Here is a 19197-nt window from a genome sequence, read left to right on the forward strand (position 1 = left end):
GAGATAAGATGTAGTGATGATGGGTTTCCATGGTTTTATGTTTGAATGTGATATACATGCCTATATGCCATGCAAAGGCAGGATGGAAGTACTGTCACCTTTAGGTTTCAGGTTTTGCTGCCTTCTGTGATGGCCCTGTCTCCCTGATAGAAGTGCCGTATTGAAGTGGCTAAACTATGGCTGAATGTAAGCCATCCCCGGAGGCAGGAGAGCCAGACTTGTACAGCATTATACCTGATCCAGCCAGTTGACTTTCTTTAATTTTAAGTGAAGTATTCCTGTGTCTTTCCTTTATTTTATCCACACTGCAGTCCTTCTCAATCCCTAATCTCTTTGGCAGAGAAGAGCAGTCGGAGCCAATAACCCATCAGTGCCGCTAAGCAGAAGGCCGTTCCTGAAACCAGGCTCTCTACTGTTGTGAGTTCTGAGATGGAGTGAAAAGGTCCTGACTGACCAGAGCAGGCTTCCTGTGGAACAGGCTTCCCAGGGTATGCTGTAACACTTGCGCTGCCAGTATCTTCTTGATAGTTTTGATTACGCTAGCCCTTCGTTATTCCATGTAATCCTGCTGCATGGACGAACTCTAAGAAGTCAGAAATGGACCGTTCCAGGACTAGACAACGGTTTTTAGACACTAAAATTTTGTTTAATACAAGAAGAGAGGAATGGAGAAATATCAGAAAGACATCCTTGTAAGGAGAGTAATAATTCATAGTGGTTTTCACTTACATAGTTTTACTGGCAAGTGAAATCTGAGTGGACGATACCTTAAGACTTTTGTAAACTCTCTGGAAGTGGATTAAACTAGGCTTCTCAGTTTGCCCGCACATGGAATAATTGAGGAATAGACAGTCCTAGCTTAGAGCTGAGCTGCTGAATATAGGTGAGCCTTTGAAATCCAGAAATGATTACCAAGCCAACTTTGGTAAAGCAAACCAAGTTCAATAAACTTGTTTACTTTTTTTCCTCTTGTTAGTCACTTGACTCGCAAGGGATTGGCAAATCTACTTGACATTTAGACCTGAAGGTCTGAGGATGAAAAACACATTTGACCTTTGAAAGTATTATGGTCAATGTATTACACTGACCTTCAGTTCACGTGTATGTTGGTTACTAAAATAGCCTTAGAGAAGGCTGTATCTAGTGTTTGTGTACACGAAGGCTTGGCGTCTTTGCACTGTTGTGAGTAAAATGGAAATATGGTGACTTTTGGCTCCAGAACTGTTGGAAATTCCAAATAGCATGGTGTTTCAAGACACAAAAACTACTAGTCCTAACAAAGCTAATAAAAACATGTGGTCTTGGATGCTTGTTTAACTAGAATGTAAAAATTCTTTTAATTCAGAAGGAATATATTTGGTAGTATGTGTTTCTAGGTCGATAGAGGCTATTTAATAAATATTCTGCAAGGATTAAAAACCGGTTTGAAGATGCAACTCTATCTGTGACACGGGAGGGCTAAAATTAAATCATTCTTGTCTCTACTGGCAGAGTACTCAGCATGGTTGTGTGCTTTCTTTAGCTGAAGATATACTAGTGACTGAAATTCCAGCAGTAGAGCCCTTTAGCCAAGTACTAGTCGTTGACACAAATTAATGGACTTGCTGCTATGCTTGCTACCCTTCTGAGTTCCCGATACTTCTTTCTTTCAAGAATAACATTGCCCTTGCTTTCAAAAGAAGCAGAAGTCTGCGTGTAGACTCTCGCAATTTGAAGTAGGCTTATCAATGTAAAGTAGGTTTATCTGGATTTTTGTAAGTTAAACTGACTTCAGATTGGAAGCGTCTGAATTTCGTGTACCAATTTATGCCCAAATGACTGGCGTTCTTAATGCTTGTACCCTTGTTTATGTGCAAGTTTGTGCGTAAATCAGGCCCTAGTGTRACAAGCAGCCAGAGAATAGTTGTGAGGATAGAATAAGGTGGTTAAAAAATCAAGTAATAAGCAGTTCTGACCTCTAAATCTGAAGATGTGACTTTGTATAAAATTGCTTGTAGTTAAACAACAATAACAAAAACTCTGGGTTCCTGTTAGATTCCCTTGGCAAACTGCCTTTACAGTCTCGCTTGCCTTTTGTTTTGTGAGGACGACGGAGCTTCTTCCTGTGTCTCCCAGCAGCGAAGGAGGATGTTTAATGGGGTGAAGTCTGTAACGGTTTCCTTGCAGGTGACAAGCTCCTCTTGAATTTGTCGCGGAGTATGGTGCAATGGACCGAGGTTTCTTTTCTTCCTAGCAAGTTGTTTCCTTCTTCCATCGTTCATGGTTTTTTATGCCCTGCAAGCAACACTGTGTTCATGCAGCTGTTGAGCTATTTAATAGAACCTGTTAACATTATTAAATTGCAAAATGTCTTTTTTTTCTTGTAGGAAGAAATCTGCTTCATCTTAACCTAATTCAGTCCTGCTAATCTGCTAATACTGTAGATTGAAAGATTTTTGCTGTTGCCAGGATACCCTGTAATGGGCAAGGAGCCTCAGAGAATACAAATCGTTCTGTTTTTTTTAACTTTTTAAAAAAAACTTTTGTGTTTAACAGGTAAGAAACATTGCTATTAAACTTCATCTGTAGTGGTAGATTTATCTGCTGCACCTATAAAGCCTTAACTTAAATTTCAAGTGGTTTCTCAATGCTTTAACTTTTTTCTTGTCCCTCATGTCCAGTAAAGGCTGACTTACCTGATTTCTGTAGGTTCAAATTTAGCACCTTCTAAGCTGCTCTTCCTCTTCTGCAGGCCAGACTTTGTGGTCATTCCTTCCCTTTCATTGCAGCTTTTTTTTTTTTCCTCATTACTTTCTAGTTGGCTATTTTTAAACTGTCTTCTAATCCATCCTGCTGTTGCACTACCTTCTTTCTTTCTTTTTTTTTTCTTTTGGTCTTATAATGAGAATCAGGGGTTATCTAGGCACACTGTCGTGGTTATTCTGTTTGTTTTACAGGGAACTTGTTTTCAAGTGTTTTGATTTTTACAGGGAACTTGTTTCCGAGTGCTCTGGTTTTGTGACAGGAGGTGTCAGCTGCCCAGCCTCCAATTCTGTGGAAGAGTTTCAAAGCACATGTGTTCATGAACTGACAGATAATAGGTATGGATGATGTTTAGCACTATAGGTTCTTGTATTGGAGTATGGTAATGCCGTCTGCTCCAACTGAGTTTTTGGTATCCAGCTGCATGCTTCAGAGTCAAGTTGTTCTATGTAGCTATGCATTCTTCAGCTTGCTTTTTATAACGTGACCGAACCATCTGCTTTCCTCAGTACACAGATATCTTAATTCCCGTTTTGAAGGTGACTGATGGAAGAGTTGAAAATATCCAGAATCTGAGTTCCTTGACCAGTAAATATCTTAAATGTGTAAATGTTTGGCTGTTAAAGTGGAGTTACTAGGAAGTTACTCACCTTTTCAACTGGGACCAGGGAAATCAATGTCTAATTTAGAGTTATTGCAGGTAATTAAGATTGCATTTATATTAACCAGTGGTTTGAGATACGGAGTACGGGTGTTGTCAAGGATACGCGTGTTGCTTGGTGCAAGATTGCTGTTGTAACTTGATTGCAAACTGCAGGTTTTAGCTGATTTCTGTATTCTCGCTGGAGTACTGTGACTTGATGAATTTTGAGGGATTGGTGTCTGTCTCAGTAAACACTAACTAGTCTGGAGCTTGTTTGCGTATTTTGGCACATGAAGGCAACTGACTATTGGGGCATTGCATATGTATGCGTTTGTTTTGTGTGTGTGTGTGTAATATTTAAAAATATAAATAATCCTGATCTAAACAGAAATGTAGTTAGTGTGATAAATAGATAATGGAGATAATGATTTCACTTTTATAGTCAAATTTTGCATGCTCTGCAGCCATAGCAGGCTCCCACTTCTACTATGTGATAGTAAGTAGGGACTTTCACTCCACTAGGTGAGTTGTCCTCTCCCTAGGAAGAGGAGGCAGCTGCTTCAGAGCATGTCATGAAAATTACTGTGTCTTCGTGCTACTTGATAATACGTTTTTTCTCTCGGTCAGTAAAAGACTGCCACATGAGCACCTCTTGTTCCCATTTCACTCAGGAATATGTAGTTTTCCCCTGAGAATAGTTGTTAGCTGAGAAGTATATGCTGTAAATGAGTGTGACGGCTGGAGGGAATTGTGTCAGTAGTACAACAAGCATAAGTTGTAGAATAATCAACGGATTTGCTGAAGTGTTTCTCTTGTATTCCCAAATGTCCTTTGGTTGTACAGGAATCCTTGACAGTGTTTGGAGGAAGAGGAAGTATCTTGTTTTGATATGTAAATGAAATTGTGCCAGTGAATAGTTCAACATGCTGAGATGTTACTAGGTTGTTTAAAATGAAATGCTCCCTTACAGTTCCTGGATCTTACGTTTAATGATGGTAAGGTCTTACTAGGATAATTCTGTTGCCTTACATCTTGTTTAAGAAAGCTAGAAACTGCACTATGGAAACTCTCCTTTATTACCACTTTTACTTAAGTGGTTGCTAGATGTAATATAAACCAATGTAGCTGAATCTAGGGCTTGGAAAGCTAACGATTTCCTTGCTAGTAACACTCAAGGTCCTTTACCTTTTGTTCTGTACAAAATAAGAGGTAAATTTTAACAGTTTTGAGAAGATATGTTTCTTTAAAAAGGTTATTGGGTAAGTATGGGGGTTTTTTTGATTGCATTACTTGCAATATGTAGAAATAAAAGTAAGGGGTAGCAAAGGACCAAAGGTTTTGCACTTCTTAACTACTATTTGAAAGTGGCAGAGGATAAAGAAATGTGTATTTCATTAATCCTCTTATTTATGCCGCAAGTTTTGAATGCAGAAGAACCAACAGAAGTGTTTGCTTGGGTATTAGACATTCTTCCCTGCATCCATCGGGTGGAGAAAGTATGGAATTTAGTTGAAGCACAAGTGTGCATTGGCATGAATTACTGTTACTTTATGGAAAATACCTGTTCTGGTCCAAATCTTCAAGTTTGAATGCAGGTGTTTTATTATTGATTAATAATGAAATAGTCCATTATTTTAGTGTCAGTGAATAGCTGGAACTTGCATTCTTAAACGTGTTAGTTTTCCTCTATTCAAGCTATCCTCAAGTGCAGACTGAAAATGCTGAGGTGCCTAATTTTCCCACGTAATAGGTTTTGGCATGTCTAAGGCTTTGAGGAATTGGCTCCTGGTGAGCAAAGGGCAGCCTGTTTCCGACAGCAGGTTTACAAGGGTAAAAGGTTTCACCCTGCCTGGGTGAAAGGGGCAATTTAAAAAGCAGCCACTAGAGCGTATTCTGTGTCAGTTCTGCAAACCGGTGCTTCTGTTCAGCTCTTAAAACTTTGAGACGTACTCGTGCTTAGCTTTGTTTAGAACAGACAGCCCGTTTCCACTGTGAGAATACCTCCGTGTGCTTCATAAATGCTCATCCTGATATGAAATGTGTTGAGCTGGCACAGGGACGTGTGTTTAGTGTTTTAAAGAAACCACTTAATACATCTCAAAGGTCTAAACCCTTGTCTCTTTTAATGATAAAACCATGAGGATTTATCTTCCTTATTAGTCTTTCCCCCAAACCTATCTGACTTTTTTTTTTAAGGCAATGGATCATCTGCATTGGGAATGCTCTTATCACTGAGAAATACAAGACTCTTGAGTGCCTTTGGTGGCCTTAAGGGTTACTTTTTGGTGGCTACTCTCCTTGCATCCAGCTATTAGGTCACCTTCTACTAGTTGCTACACAAAAACCTCTTGTGCTCAAATAGATCAGGCCATTTAGGGTATGTTAGTCACAGAAGAGTTCATTGGTGCTTAAGCAGGGAGTTGTTTCACCTGTGCATTTGAACCTTGTAGGAGACTGTGGTACATAAAAATGCCAGCTACATGCTGACATTAGTGCTGGATAATGCAACCCTTGTTACAGCTCTCGATGTTTCAGCTTTCAAAGAATATGCCATTTCCAACTTGACACTTGATTTTTTTTATTATTTTTTAAGCTTTTTTCACTTTGTAATGAAACCAGTTATCATTGCAGAATCTGCTGAGTTACTGCCTGAAGCTCTCTGTATATGCTTTTAACCTACCCAGTTGTCAAGTAAAAAATTTCCGTAAACCAGTCTTCATCTGAGTAGTCAAAGCTGGGTGTCGTTCACAGCTAGTAAGCTGTTCATAGTTTTCTGTAATAACTTATTAGCTGGAGAGACTTTTGGGATGCTTTAGAGTAACAAGTGTAACTGCTTTGTAAAGGTTCCAAATCTGATAATTTGGAAAGATTTCTATCTCCTGTGCCCTTGTCTGACTAGAATTCGTGTCTTCGTCCTGTACCTGGAAACAGGAAAGCGGTTTGACAGCGACATCCATTTTAAGTGAAGAAGCTTGTTGATGCAGTTGTTACTAGTTGGTTTTTTTATTCTCCCTTCTCTGATGAAGCTATTGATTAAGCCTTTGGCCTTCAGAGAAAACCACAACCTAGTTGCTGTTTAAAAAAAGAAAAAATACGTACAGTGTGGTTTTCTTCTGCTATAGTAGGCAGAAGATGGTCACTTGTAAGCTTTACTTCTTCCTTTCCAAAAACAACTGAAATGAGAACTTTAGCGCCCTGTTATCTCAAACCAGGGACAGGCTTTCTTCATTTTGTTGAACTGCTTTCTCTCCTTTCAGAATTAGTCAGGGGTTACTACACGGAATGGTATTTCAGCATTCATTTAGAGAAGAATCTGTTGTGTTATTAACTACGAGAACACAACTGTGTTTTTCTGAATGCTCGGTGTTCATATTCTGACTGCTAGGTGTTCATCTCGACACAAAGCTTACATCCGGCTGATGTAAACTTGTGGAAGGACTCTGTGCGTGCGTTGGAAGAGGTCCGTTAATTTTGCTTGCTGGGTTGCAAAGCTAACTAAACATTATGGATCGTAGTCAGATACCTGCAGCAACTTTGCCATCTTCAACACAACAATTTTTCTTTCCAAGTCTGAYTGTGTGCGGTATGGTGTGGGTTTTTTTTTGTTGTTTTAAATACAATCCTGGTTTGTTTTGCTTCTCATGATACCTAATCTTGAGCATGATTCATGTTTGGTCTCCTTTTGCATCTTGTATTGAAACAGCGCTTATGCTGCTTATATTGGCATGGGACTTGAATATTGAGTGTCGCATCCCAGTTGACCCTTGGAGCTGATTGTAAATTTGCAGGTGCTGAAGTTTTGGGAGGAGTGTGGTGGGGAAGGTGTTCATTCCTGAGTTGCGGACAGGAGGCCTAATCCTGCCTCTGTTAATGGGACTGAAATTTGGAAAAAAAACATGGAAATAATTCAAATGTTTTTTTTTTTTTTTTTTTTTTGAGCGGGTGAACGGTAGGGCATAGGAAGAATAACAATAACCTTTTTTTCTTTCTAAACCTCCCTCTTGGAACTATGGTATACTGCTTCTAGACTATCGCTAGTGATAACACCTAAGAAAATTCTCTTCTCTTCAGGGTTCCTGGACTTCCTCTTTGGCACATTTTATGGTGTTTATTTTTCCTTATTCCAAAGGACCCGGGCTCCTGTTGAAAAGTGATGGAATAATCTCTGGCCGGCACCTGACATGTTGAGCATCCCCTAAAAGAGCTTGCCTGGGAGAATTTGTGAAATAACGCTGTAACATGTTTGCAGTAGTATGCCTCTTTTTTGTTGTTGCTATTTTCTATTGTTAAATTGCTCTGGAATTAAGTAACTGAGAAATAACTTGAAGCTACTGAAATGAGCTTTAATCATGGCAGAGGGATTTACATCTGGAGTTAGCATTGATAGTGGTTACTTGCAAAGATGCAGCTTTTACTAATTGGGACAAGGGGAGGGATTTGATCTTACTGTAAGCTTGAAAAAAGTCCAAAGCAAAAATATTCTGTGACTTTACTGAAGCACTGGTTTACTTGCTTACAATAAGTCTTTGTAGAGCCTGAATACCCATAAGCCAATGGTTTTAATAACAACTTTGTATAATTTGATTTATGCTAATATGTCTCTTGTAAGTAAAATCAGGTGTTTTGAACTCTGCTTGCAAGATTACTAATACTTTTAGTAGAGAAGATTTTTCTGTTGGTTTTTTTTTTTTAAACCATTTATTCTCTTTTTAATCCTTGCATGGGATCTCACATGATGATGAATACTAGGATTGCAATTGAAGTCATCTGTACTTTTTCCTGATTTTTTTTTCTTTTATTTTTCCTTTTTTGGTTCATGACTTCCATATATTTAAATGTAAAACTATGCATTCCAGGGGCAGTTTTGACATACGCTCACAACTTCTGACAAAAGCCTGAACAACGTAAGGTATTCTTAGGTGATCGGCATGTCATAATTAAAACACCGAGAGCCCCAAAAGCGAACAAAACCTCTCCTCCCTAGCGAGTATACCAGGCTTATTCCAATTTGTAGGCCAAATATTGAAGTCTTAGTAATGAAGAAAGCTATAAGGGTTTTGCTGGATCCTGGGCTCTAGTCCCTGCAGTTCACAAACTGCTAAGGTGCTGAGTTAGATGCTTCACTGCTCTGAGTAGTTGTGGTGTGTATGCTGAACCCACGCRAATTTAGGATACAAATACTTAAAGCTGACTACCTCTTAGTTTGCCTAGGATCAGGTATTTCTAGTTTAGGTTTTGAAGATTATCTTAAGAGTGTGTACGGCAAACGCATGGCTTGACTGTTGCCTGTAAGTTTGCTCCTTCTGCACACAAAACTGCAGCTTGCAGACATGTTCTTGCTAAATAAAATAAATAAAATAGGGCATTCACTTAGATTCTTTGTGGTGACTACATATGCACACAGCTGATGTTGTTGCTAATGCATGCCAGTAATTTGAGTTAATTCTTCACACTTGGAAGGTAGTTACTAAAGGAGCAAAAAGACTGTTTCTTTTCTGTGTATTTTTTAAATCAAGTACTGCTTAAAACGATGCTGCTGTGTACTTCGAGTTTTAGGAAAGAACCATTTCCCTTATTGATTGCTAGAATATCTTTCAATCCGCTTTCTTAAATTCTCCAGTCATGCAAGACTAGTTGATGCTGTATCAGAAGTAAAATGTTGTAATGTAAAAGCCGGGTTTTGTTCAGAATGTAGAGAACGCTTGTACTGGGCTTAAGGAGAGATACAGGCAAGTGGGAGGTTATTGTGTTTGTCTGAGACAGAAATATTCTTCTTTGATAGCCCAGTTGTCTCAGCAACAATTGCTTGTGAGATTTCTTAGAGCGACAAAACGGACCTGGAGGTGCTCAGAGCACTTTGTAAGGAAAGATGTGGAGTTGCTCGTCCTTATGCATTTGTTCGACCTCCGCAATGTTTCTGTGGTCCGGACACTGCAGTTACGGACTTGTTTGTAATAAGTTTTATTGCCCCTTGTTTTGCCCCCACTGTGTCATGTTTGTGGAGGGAGGTACAGTGAGGGAGCAGGTCCCGTGTTCAGATTAACTCCAGCACTTGTTGTGTGCTACCAGCAAGTCAAAAATGGCTCTAGCTTCCTGCACCTTCGGAGGCGTTTCCTTCAGTGCCACGTGGGGTGGAGGTGGTGGCGCTCCAGTGCGTTTCTGGGCCATGCCCTTTTCTTCTTCTGCCAGCCCTAGTAGTTGCTGAGCAGGTTCTCCTGTGTCTGAGACTTGCTGCATAGATAAAACAAAGGGGAGGAAACAAACATAAGAAATCAAACCAAGAATTAACCTTTTTTCTTTAATGCAAATTAGCATGTTCCTTTCTTGTAAGTATAACTCTGGAGCAAGCTAACTTAACGTTAAAACATTGGCTTATCACTAAAGATACAAAATTACCACAGATTATCCAGTCTCTTTAATCAAGTCTGACTTATAGCTTTCTGATTCATCTTTCAGCATCTACTAATCCGTGTCTCATTTGAGTTCTAGAAAGTTTCTGCATATGCAGGCTCTTTTGGGGTTAGAAGCTATGAAGTGGATGTGGAGTTGGCTTTTATTGGGGGCAAGCTACATGTACTGTTTCAATATATCTGTAAACTTAATGCTTTGTGTATATTGTTTTCCTTATCCAGACCAGCATGTTTTGGAAATTTGATCTCCATTCGTCATCCCACATAGATACGCTTCTAGAGAGAGAAGATGTAACACTGAAGGAGTTGATGGACGAAGAAGATGTTCTGCAAGAGTGCAAGGCTCAGAATCGCAAACTTATAGAGTTTCTGTTGAAGTCAGAATGTTTGGAAGATTTAGTTTCATTTATTATAGAAGAACCACCTCAAGACATGGATGAAAAAATTCGATACAAGTAGGAAAACATTGTTGGGGGGGTTGGAAGGTGGAAAGAGGGCCAACTTCCTCCAGTTAATTATAGTACATCTCGAATTCCTGCATGCTGGTGTGTAATAGAGTACTGGTATCTTTAGAGTAAGCTTGTTTTCAAGGGGTCTTGTAGAGCTTCTAATTAAATGAGTCATGTTAATATTTGTGGAGTTTTCTTTTAATGAAGGGTTCTTTTTTTATACAGAAATGCTTCCAAAAACAATTGCTGCCCAAAGGAAGCTTACAAAAACCCAGAACTCTCATAAAGAATCTTTGTTACTCCTTGTGGTGATTAAAAATAGTTGAATGAAAACCTCTATTTGGGTAATACATTTGGGTGCTTAGTCTTGTTTTATCAGTKACTAGTAAGATGTTTTGAAGATGCGTTTTTGGAAAGTCTCTACCACTCTTTGGAAGCATTTACTTAACATCTAGTTGCTGGTGTTTTCCATTGCAGAGCTAGAACTGTACGATTAGGAAGAGTTTGGCCCTGATTTGTTTTGGTAATTTGACAAGAAGGTTCAAACTTATCAGTCACCCTAGCAATTCCCATAAAAGTATTCCCCTCCTTCCCCCCACCCCCAATTTTGGAGCGGTCTGTGAAGAAAACTGGTGTTTGGTTTTTGGCTGTATAGAAAAACTAATGTGAAATATGCTACCTTCCTGGTTTTATCACTTATGGCAAAACAGACCTCCTGTAACTGTGTATAGTTGGGTTGGAAATTGAGGTGTCTTCCGCTGGGAAGCCTTAAGCTGCTAACACTGTCATAATTATTTTTAGTGCGAGTGGGCGATACTGCTGTCAAACGCGGGAAACTACTGGACTCTTAGCTTAAGTCGCAGTGTTCTGAACCATACTTCTGTGCCTGTCCTCTCCTTTCCCCGCTTCCCCAGTGTTGTCCGTATTGCTGCTGCAGAACAGAATAGTCTGTTTCTTAAACAAAAGAACAGAACGCGCAGCCTGCACGTGCAGCTGTGTTAACTTGCGCCAGTCTGCTTTTTAGTTGCTGCAGACCTACTTCAACTCTGTCAGAAGCCCTACCAGGCAGCTGCTTTTCTGAATTCAGACTTGACAGTATAACTTCCTCCAAGTAGGAATGATGGAATTTTTTTTTTTTCCCCTCCTTTCTCCAGGTATCCAAACATATCCTGTGAGCTGCTTACGTCAGATGTCTCACAGATCAATGATAGGCTGGGAGAAGAAGAATCCTTACTTGTGAAACTGTACAGTTTCCTCTTGAATGAATCTCCTCTAAACCCTTTACTGGCCAGTTTCTTCAGCAAGGTGCTAAGTATTCTTATAAGCAGAAAACCAGAACAGGTAAGTGCTTGCAAGCTCTCCAGTTTAACGAGTGCTTCACTGAAGCTACAAAATTCAGTAATGTTCCCCTAAGACTGCGCTTCTGAGGGGTAGCAGCTGAGTCAAAGAACAGCGTTCGTATTTCCGTACTAACTGCAGACACTAACTCTTTTATGGTATGCACAGGATTTAAAAACAGGATGACTAAGATGTATTAGATTCAGATTCACCTGAGCCATTTACGCAGTCAGTAACTGCCTGTGTGCGAATGCTTACCTTTTGGCTTAGCTCAATATTTGCATGGTGATGTTTGCATTAAATGACTCTTAGAGAAGAAGGTGAGTGAGTTGAAGCGCTGAGAGTGGGTCCGACTTGGGCAGGGTCACAGCCTGGTGCGAAGGGCTGTCATATGACCGGGCGAGACATTCGGAGTCCTCCTGCAGCAAGGCCGTGTGCCCGTGTTCACGTGGCCTGATGCTGCGTGCGGCTGCCATGACCAGCTCTGGTACCTGAGCAAGTTAAGCTTGTGATTCTGTTCCCTGTTTTTTAGTTTAGTGACCTCTGAATTTGCCTGAGAGTGTGTTGTATTAAGGTTTTGCTGTGTCTGGCTTTGCTCGCCGAGCAGTTCTGGGAATGGGGAATTCATGCCTAAAAGGAAAGCAGACTGTGCACTGGTTACAAGCAGTTTAGGGTCAGCAAGTCGGGCCTGAGAGTAGGCCCAGGACACGCTGAATGTAGTGTAGGTCTGTCCTGTGTCTGTCTTGCTGCTCTATAAACGTGTACTATTTTATCTTGCCTTGTACTGCAAACTTGAAGATATAGAAGTGTTTAAGAAGTTCTCATTTTCAACTTGTATGAGAGAAAAATTAAAATTCTGTCATAATCTACCATGTAAAATACAGAGAAGCAGAGGTCAGCCTCTTTGTTTTTTCTTTCTAGATCGTGGATTTTTTAAAGAAGAAACATGATTTTGTAGACCTCATTATTAAGCACATAGGGACCTCTGCTATCATGGACTTGTTGCTCAGGCTACTGACTTGCATAGAACCTCCACAACCTAGGCAAGAAGTGTTAAATGTGAGTAAAACTTGTTAAACGAATTTTGGCATGTGTGAACTGCAAGATGGCTTATTTACTGTTAGTTTTACTAAGTTCATTTCTTAAATGTGCAGAAATTAGATGTGCATGTTCGCTCGGGTCTGTCCCTGCTTTCCCAGGGGAGCCTCAGCACTGGTGGGAACAACTTAAAAGCTTAAATAAAAACACCTGAGTGGTTGGGCTATTCCACTGGGCTTTGATAGCTAACAACTCTTGGATGCAGTTTTAAAGCTGTTCTAGACCTTACGGAGCAGGCTTTCTTTGTGTCAGAAAGTTTATTTTAGAAGTTGAGGCTCTGCTAAAATTTTTGCTGGTCATGTGAAACTTGCAGACCACTTCGTGTCGTACTGACATAACTGTCACGCTTGACACTTACTTTGTCCCAACTTCCCAGTGGCTCTGAGGAGAGCTGCCTGCGTTAGGCTCTTCTGCTTGTCAGTGTGCAAGTTGCCCTTGGTACCACAAATTAAAGTGAGGTAAACTGAGAATATTTGCAAAAGATGTTTTGTAACCTGTTAAGATGGTTCCCCCCTGCCCACTCTTCCAAATAATCATTTTGGGAGGATCCTCCTTCTAAACATAACCGAAGCCGTCCCTTACAGTTGCTCTGAAACATTAACCTTGCTTTTTTCCTTTTTTTGAAGTATTGTTAGTCCACATTCAGAAATATTGGCAGTTTTACTCATGGCAGTTTTCAAACTACCTCTTTTAATTCATTTAATACTAGTTAAATTAAACTCATGTGCTTGAATAGTATTTTGTTAATGCCCACAAACATTTTTACAGTGGCTGAATGAGGAGAGAATTATCCAGCGGCTTGTGGAGATTGTACATCCATCTCAAGATGAAGATGTAAGTGCTGTTCTGATGCTCTTCTGGGTCTGTCTGGTCAGCAGATCGCTGTTCTGACACTACAGCACTGTACAGAACTTGTTACTTTTGTTGTTTTCTGCTTACTTTTCTACAGTAAGCTGATTTCAGTATTGTTTAAGTTTCTCCTTTAAGTTCAGGATTTGCAGTTTCAGACCCAGGTCAAAGCCTAGCCCTGATGCAGACTCAACATGGTTTGAAGATCTGTCTTTAATATTAAGTTTTGGTGCCTTCACACTGGAAATAGATTCCAGTCTTTTGCCTCAAGTCTTTCCACGGCTTGTTAAGTTTCAATTACGGAATAAAGCTTTTGCAGAAATGTTTCTGTGTAGGAGAGAGTCTTGTCTGAGTGAAAACTTTCAGTTCTTTCAGTGAAGACTTTTAGTTCAGTGTGGTGTTAGTCTTATAATGAAAAGCTCTACTTTCCTGTTCCAGAGGCATTCAAATGCATCACAGTCACTCTGTGAAATTATTCGTCTAAGCAGAGACCAGATGTTACAAGTACAGAACAGTACGGAGCCAGATCCACTGCTTGCAAGTCTAGAAAAGTAAGTTGGTTGGTTGAACTTCTCATTTTCTATTCAGTTCTTTAAAATAGTGGCATTTAACTTCTGCTCTTTAAAACACTTGGAAATGGCAAGCTCCACTTTTCCTGATGAACTTTGGCTACCTGCCATCTGTCCGTGTGTAATTTGAAATAGCTCAGCAAGTAAGCAGAGCCCGCTTGGATGACTTCCTTGATTGCTTCACACGCTTATTCTTGTCAGACTCTAGTATTTTGCCTCTGCCTAAAGAATGTTAGATTAAAATATTTCCTGTGCCACCAAAGTTAGCAGGATCAGACCTGTGGAGGTCAGCTTGCTACTGTGCAGAGTACACATGGGAGACGTTGGCTTTGGTCTCTTGATTATTTTAAGTTAGATTAACTGTTGTTAGCAGAGGAGGTGTTCCTACTCCCTTCTTCCTTTTGGCAGTTCTAGGTTTGTGTGGCTGTGTGGCAAGCTGAATCTTTTTTTTGATCTGGCTGAAAACTGACAGTTTTTGTAGGGTTGGTTGTAAGCCACATCAAAAATGTAATATGAGAGAGGGAGCAGGAAGATGTGGTTGGGGCAGGGAGGATGGGACTGATTAGTCTTAGTGATACCTGCTAGCTTGAAATAACTGAGGCTTTAATTTCTCTTATCCCCTTTACTAGTTTTACAAGGGAAAACGGTAGCTAATTCTGTTAACTGCTACATCCTAAAGTAGTGTTATGTCTGACATCAGTGCTTTTCTTTTCAGGCAAGAAATCATAGAGCAGCTGCTGTCTAATATTTTTCATAAAGAAAAAAATGAATCTGCAATAGTCAGTGCAATCCAAATATTGCTGACCTTACTTGAGACAAGGCGACCGACGTAAGTGTTGCTACTTTTATTTAAATTATGCCTGCATGATTTAGCTGGACAGCTATTGAGCTAAAGTCACTTCTGTGTACTGAGTGACTGAACCATTTTTGTGGCTTGCTACAGCTGAAGTAGTAAAAGAGCAAAACAAGTGATAGCTATTGGCACTATATTTTCAGTAAATGATTGGTCTTTCTGTGCTTATTCTAGAAACTAGTTTAAGCTCCACTTAAAAGATCAGACTAGTTAAATTTTATCGGTGTATGTTTCTGGAAGCAAGGTACAGGGTACGTACATGCAGTACAGTGGAGTGAGTATTGACTTCTTTTTTTTTTTTTAACCCTGACTCTAAGTTACTTGGAATCTTATTACAGCTTCACTTGGAGAAACCAGTAGGCAGAGCTTTGATCTTTCTGTGGTACATTCAGTTTCTTTATATTATTCAGAGTAGCCTAATAAATTTCTTTCTCTGCCACGAAAAAGGAAACAGATGTGATGATTAATCTCTGTTGCTGAAATCATACTGGAAACTTCGAGCACAGTAAGCCTGTGGTTATTAGGGCTGGTGTATAGAAAATACTATTCCACTGTTAGTTCACACTTAAATCTGTAGCTTTTTGTCCTTCCTTACTTCTTCTTTCTATTTACATGCCTTCGAACAATGACACTCTCAAAATCTTACCTTAGTAACTTTTTAGAACTGATTTTGATATTAATTATCAGACTTGGCTTGTGTGTGTTTTAGATTTGAAGGCCATATAGAGATCTGTCCTCCAGGCATGAGCCATTCAACATATTCAGTCAATAAAAGTGTTTTAGAAGCCATAAAAGCACGACTTTCATCTTTCCATGAACTCCTACTTGAGCCTCCAAAAGTAAGTGAAATCTTGTGTTACCAAATGAAAATGAAGCGAGACTTTCACTGCATGACTATTTTAGACAGGTTCTAATAACAAACAACGTAGTCTGTCTGACAGCTTTCAGGCAAGAACCTAAGCTCTTTCACAGCCTGTTTTGAGCTTTGCTCTTCATTATGGTTGTTCCTGACACAGTGGTGTGTGGTGGAGTTTTTTTTGTTTGCTAATTGACTTGCTTTTCCAGCTTAAACTTTGTTCATCTGGCAAAATAGCCTTGAAGCAATTGCTTCTTTCTGAAAGCAAGGACAAGATATTTTCTATATATTTCAAGCTAAAACAGGTGTGTGCCAAAAATAAGTGTAGATAAATTGGAAAAGTGGTTATTAGAGGACATGAAAACATCTTCTGAAATACAGTACAGAGGAGAGATTTACTTAAGAAGGTCAAGGTAGGTGAATTATGCAGACAGATCTTAAAACTCCACAAATTTTAAAACTCCAGAATAACTGGCTGCTTAAAAATTCAGGCTAAAGGAAAAGGGAGTTGATGTGCTTGATGGTAGCCTTTCAAAGAAGGGTTCATGTTAAGCTGACTGTCTGGCTTTCTCTGAGGCAGGTCCTGTTTTCTCCTTGAAAACGTTATCTGGATAGGAAAAATGGACTGTGGATGCTTCAGTTGTTTGGGGGCATTGTGCAGCCTTGATGTGGGCCATGCAGAAGTCCCGGGCATGACCATGACCCAAGCAGACAAGCTCCACTGCATGCGCCCTGCACGCCAGGCATGGCAAATTCTTAGATTCTTTACCCCCCCCCTTTTTTTTAACTGAACCTTCTATTTTATGGTAAACAATGTATTCATGTCATGCTGTTGTAAGAGACAAATACAACAAGCTGTATAAAAAGGAGTTTTACCTGTAATCCATTTCACTTTGACACCCAAATTGACGCTGGCAGGATCTCAGCTGGAGTACTGTGCCCTGAATTAGGTGTCACAGTCCATGAGAGATAAGGACCTGTGGGCCAAAGTGAAAGCARTGATTAAAGTCTGTAAAATACAAGATACAAGGTGCGGGGGGGATAAGGGGGAAAGTAAGGTAGTGGGAAGAGATTGTTTTAGCCTAGAGAAGATGAGACTTAAGCTTTCAAATGCATTAAGAGGTAATGAATGGACAATTTCTTTGCATTTTATCTTTATTGCGACAACGTGACAAGACATGGATCTATATTTCAGTAAAGCAAGGTCAGGTTAGATATTTGCAAACTTCCTGGTGGTTGGAAATACTAAGCATTTGAATAAATCATCTAGTGAAGCTACCGAATCTGTTATTGGTAGCTCTGAGCAATAGTTAAATGAGCATCTGTTAAGGGTACACCTAAATTTTGCCTTAGGTAGGGAATGGATTGAATGACTGCCTCCTGATGAGGTGGGTAGTGCTAGTCAGGCAAAGAGGACGTGCAGGGTCAGAACTTATTTTAGATGGTCTTTTTGTTGAAATGTTTTTGTCTATTGTGATAGGAAGACGTTTTCCTGATGACTTTCCCCTGCTCGTATACTTCTTGCTGGTTTTGTAGCTCTTGCAGCAGTTAATACCAGGTTTTCCTGATAGGCTGGTACTTAATTGTGTGGCAACAGGTTTGGTCTGTTAACCATGTAAATTCCTATTTTAAAAAAACCTTGGTGCTTATAATACAAGAAGCAGTGCCTGGAAAGACAGATTCTTACTCTATGGGAAGTGACTTCTTAAAGAAAGCTAGAATAACGTGCTGCAGAAGCTTATTGCTTAATGAAATTGTTTAAAGTATACTACGTCAGACTTGCTAGGGCATAATAGTATCTTAAAGGGAATGTCCACCCAGCTGTTTATGTATATTGTGGTAATGTGTAGTATAGCTGTACGTGGATTAACCAGTGAGAAGCGTAAGTATTTCCAAATTCCTTTTTAAGATGGGTGAGAAAGCACCTACTTTGAGATCCTGTAGTAACCACTCAATTTTTAAATAGTTTTTGCTTTCATGTGGCCAGCTGTGTTTCAGTGCTCCCTATCTATTGAGTTAAAATAAGCTATAGTGTTCAGAACTAAAAACAACTTTTTTTGCAGGCTGAGGTAAGACTGTTACTGAGGGACTGGTTATAAATATTTTTAACTGTTACTCTAATTGAGCGTAGTAATGGTGAGCTGGCTTTAAAGTGCTATGTTAATGATTTTCATGTACCTCTCTTTCAGAAAAGCGTCATGAAGACAACATGGGGTGTATTGGATCCACCTGTGGGGAACACACGTTTAAATGTGATTAGATTAATATCTAGCCTATTACAAATAAATACAAGCAGTGTGAATCAGGAGCTTATAGAGCTTAACAGCATAGGAGTTATACTGGTAAGAACTTTATGTTACCTTCTTTATTTTTGTGAAGCGCAATTAAGATCTGGCCTAATCTTTCTGTCATTGCAAATAATTTGTAGTACACTTTCCAGTGTAATTTTTCAGATAGTTTGTGTGTTGAGGCTTCCATTGCACTGTTTGAGAACTCTGAATATCTGATTTCGCTCTTCAGTTCAGTTTGAATTCTGCATTTTCCTCTGATCAGCTGAATGGCTTTTTACACCTTCATAGATATGATGGTTCTTGAAGTTTTTTTCTTAACAAGCTTATTTTTCAGATCTCAAGTTTTTGGCCACAGTTCAAAGCTTCCCTGCAGTTTTCATCCCTTTCCTAAGTTGTTCCATCAAAACCTCTTTTCCTGCCTTCATAATATCCAGGGCACCAAATGGGGTCTCAGTGCTGCYCTGTACAGGGTCAGCTTCCCTTGTTTGGTAGCTCATGTTGCTTTCAAAGCCTCTTCTTGAAGGAAAACTGTTGCACAATTAACTTGCAGTCTGTTAACTGTTGGCTTTTTTGCTGCTGTGGTACGCATGCTTTGAGTACGTCCCTTCCCACCTCCTACTTCAACTATAGTAGGACACGTTCTTTGCTGAAAACCATGTTTAGGTCGACCAAAAAGTTTAAATGCTTGCATCAGTTAGCGAATACCTAGCAAAACAGCCTGGAATTTATACTGCAGCTTTTAAATAGAATATGTAAAGTGCTGTTTTTAAACAAGTAGATGATGATTTAAACTAAATTCAGTGATGTTGAACATGCTTTTCTGATGCAAGTTTCACATAGGAAAATAAAAGCAATAAATAGCCGTATAAACTTCTCAGTGGTTTCTAGTGTTTGCTACTGAAACAACACAGTTCATCTCTACCGTGCAGACTTTGATAGGAATAATAATGATCTAATTCTGGTAACTCACCTCTGGGGAGAGGATGTCATTAGTTTAGGAGGGTTGGAAGAGGATTGAAGCTCTTTAAATGTATTTTTGAATGAGGCTTCAATGGCACTGTTTATTGTTCCAGTCATTGCACATACTTCTGTAACTCTA

General features: G+C 39.6%; 1 protein-coding gene across 10 annotated transcripts in view; it reads left to right on the plus strand.

Moving 5' to 3' along the window:
• The first annotated feature begins 371 nt into the window (after positions 1-371).
• The window catches only part of PPP6R3 (protein phosphatase 6 regulatory subunit 3), a 46958-nt gene continuing 28132 nt past the window's right edge, over positions 372-19197 (plus strand). For 2 of the 10 annotated variants that reach the window (XM_026059123.1, XM_026059124.1), the window contains exons 1-12: positions 384-488; positions 2367-2535; positions 2970-3080; positions 7515-7636; positions 10018-10250; positions 11399-11585; positions 12504-12641; positions 13449-13514; positions 13968-14080; positions 14814-14927; positions 15661-15790; positions 17997-18149. In XM_026059123.1, the coding sequence (XP_025914908.1) occupies positions 7625-7636; positions 10018-10250; positions 11399-11585; positions 12504-12641; positions 13449-13514; positions 13968-14080; positions 14814-14927; positions 15661-15790; positions 17997-18149 (1146 nt within the window). In that variant the 5' untranslated portion in view covers positions 384-488; positions 2367-2535; positions 2970-3080; positions 7515-7624. Of the gene's footprint in view, positions 489-2366; positions 2536-2969; positions 3081-7514; positions 7637-10017; positions 10251-11398; positions 11586-12503; positions 12642-13448; positions 13515-13967; positions 14081-14813; positions 14928-15660; positions 15791-17996; positions 18150-19197 lie in introns of all 10 variants that reach the window. The other 8 variants (XM_026059121.1, XM_026059122.1, XR_003252385.1 and 5 more) reach the window with 7 other exon arrangements.

This window comes from Apteryx rowi, unplaced genomic scaffold (assembly GCF_003343035.1).
Source record: "Apteryx rowi isolate R43461 unplaced genomic scaffold, aptRow1 scaffold_152, whole genome shotgun sequence".
In the NCBI taxonomy this organism is placed as follows: Eukaryota; Metazoa; Chordata; class Aves; order Apterygiformes; family Apterygidae; genus Apteryx; species Apteryx rowi.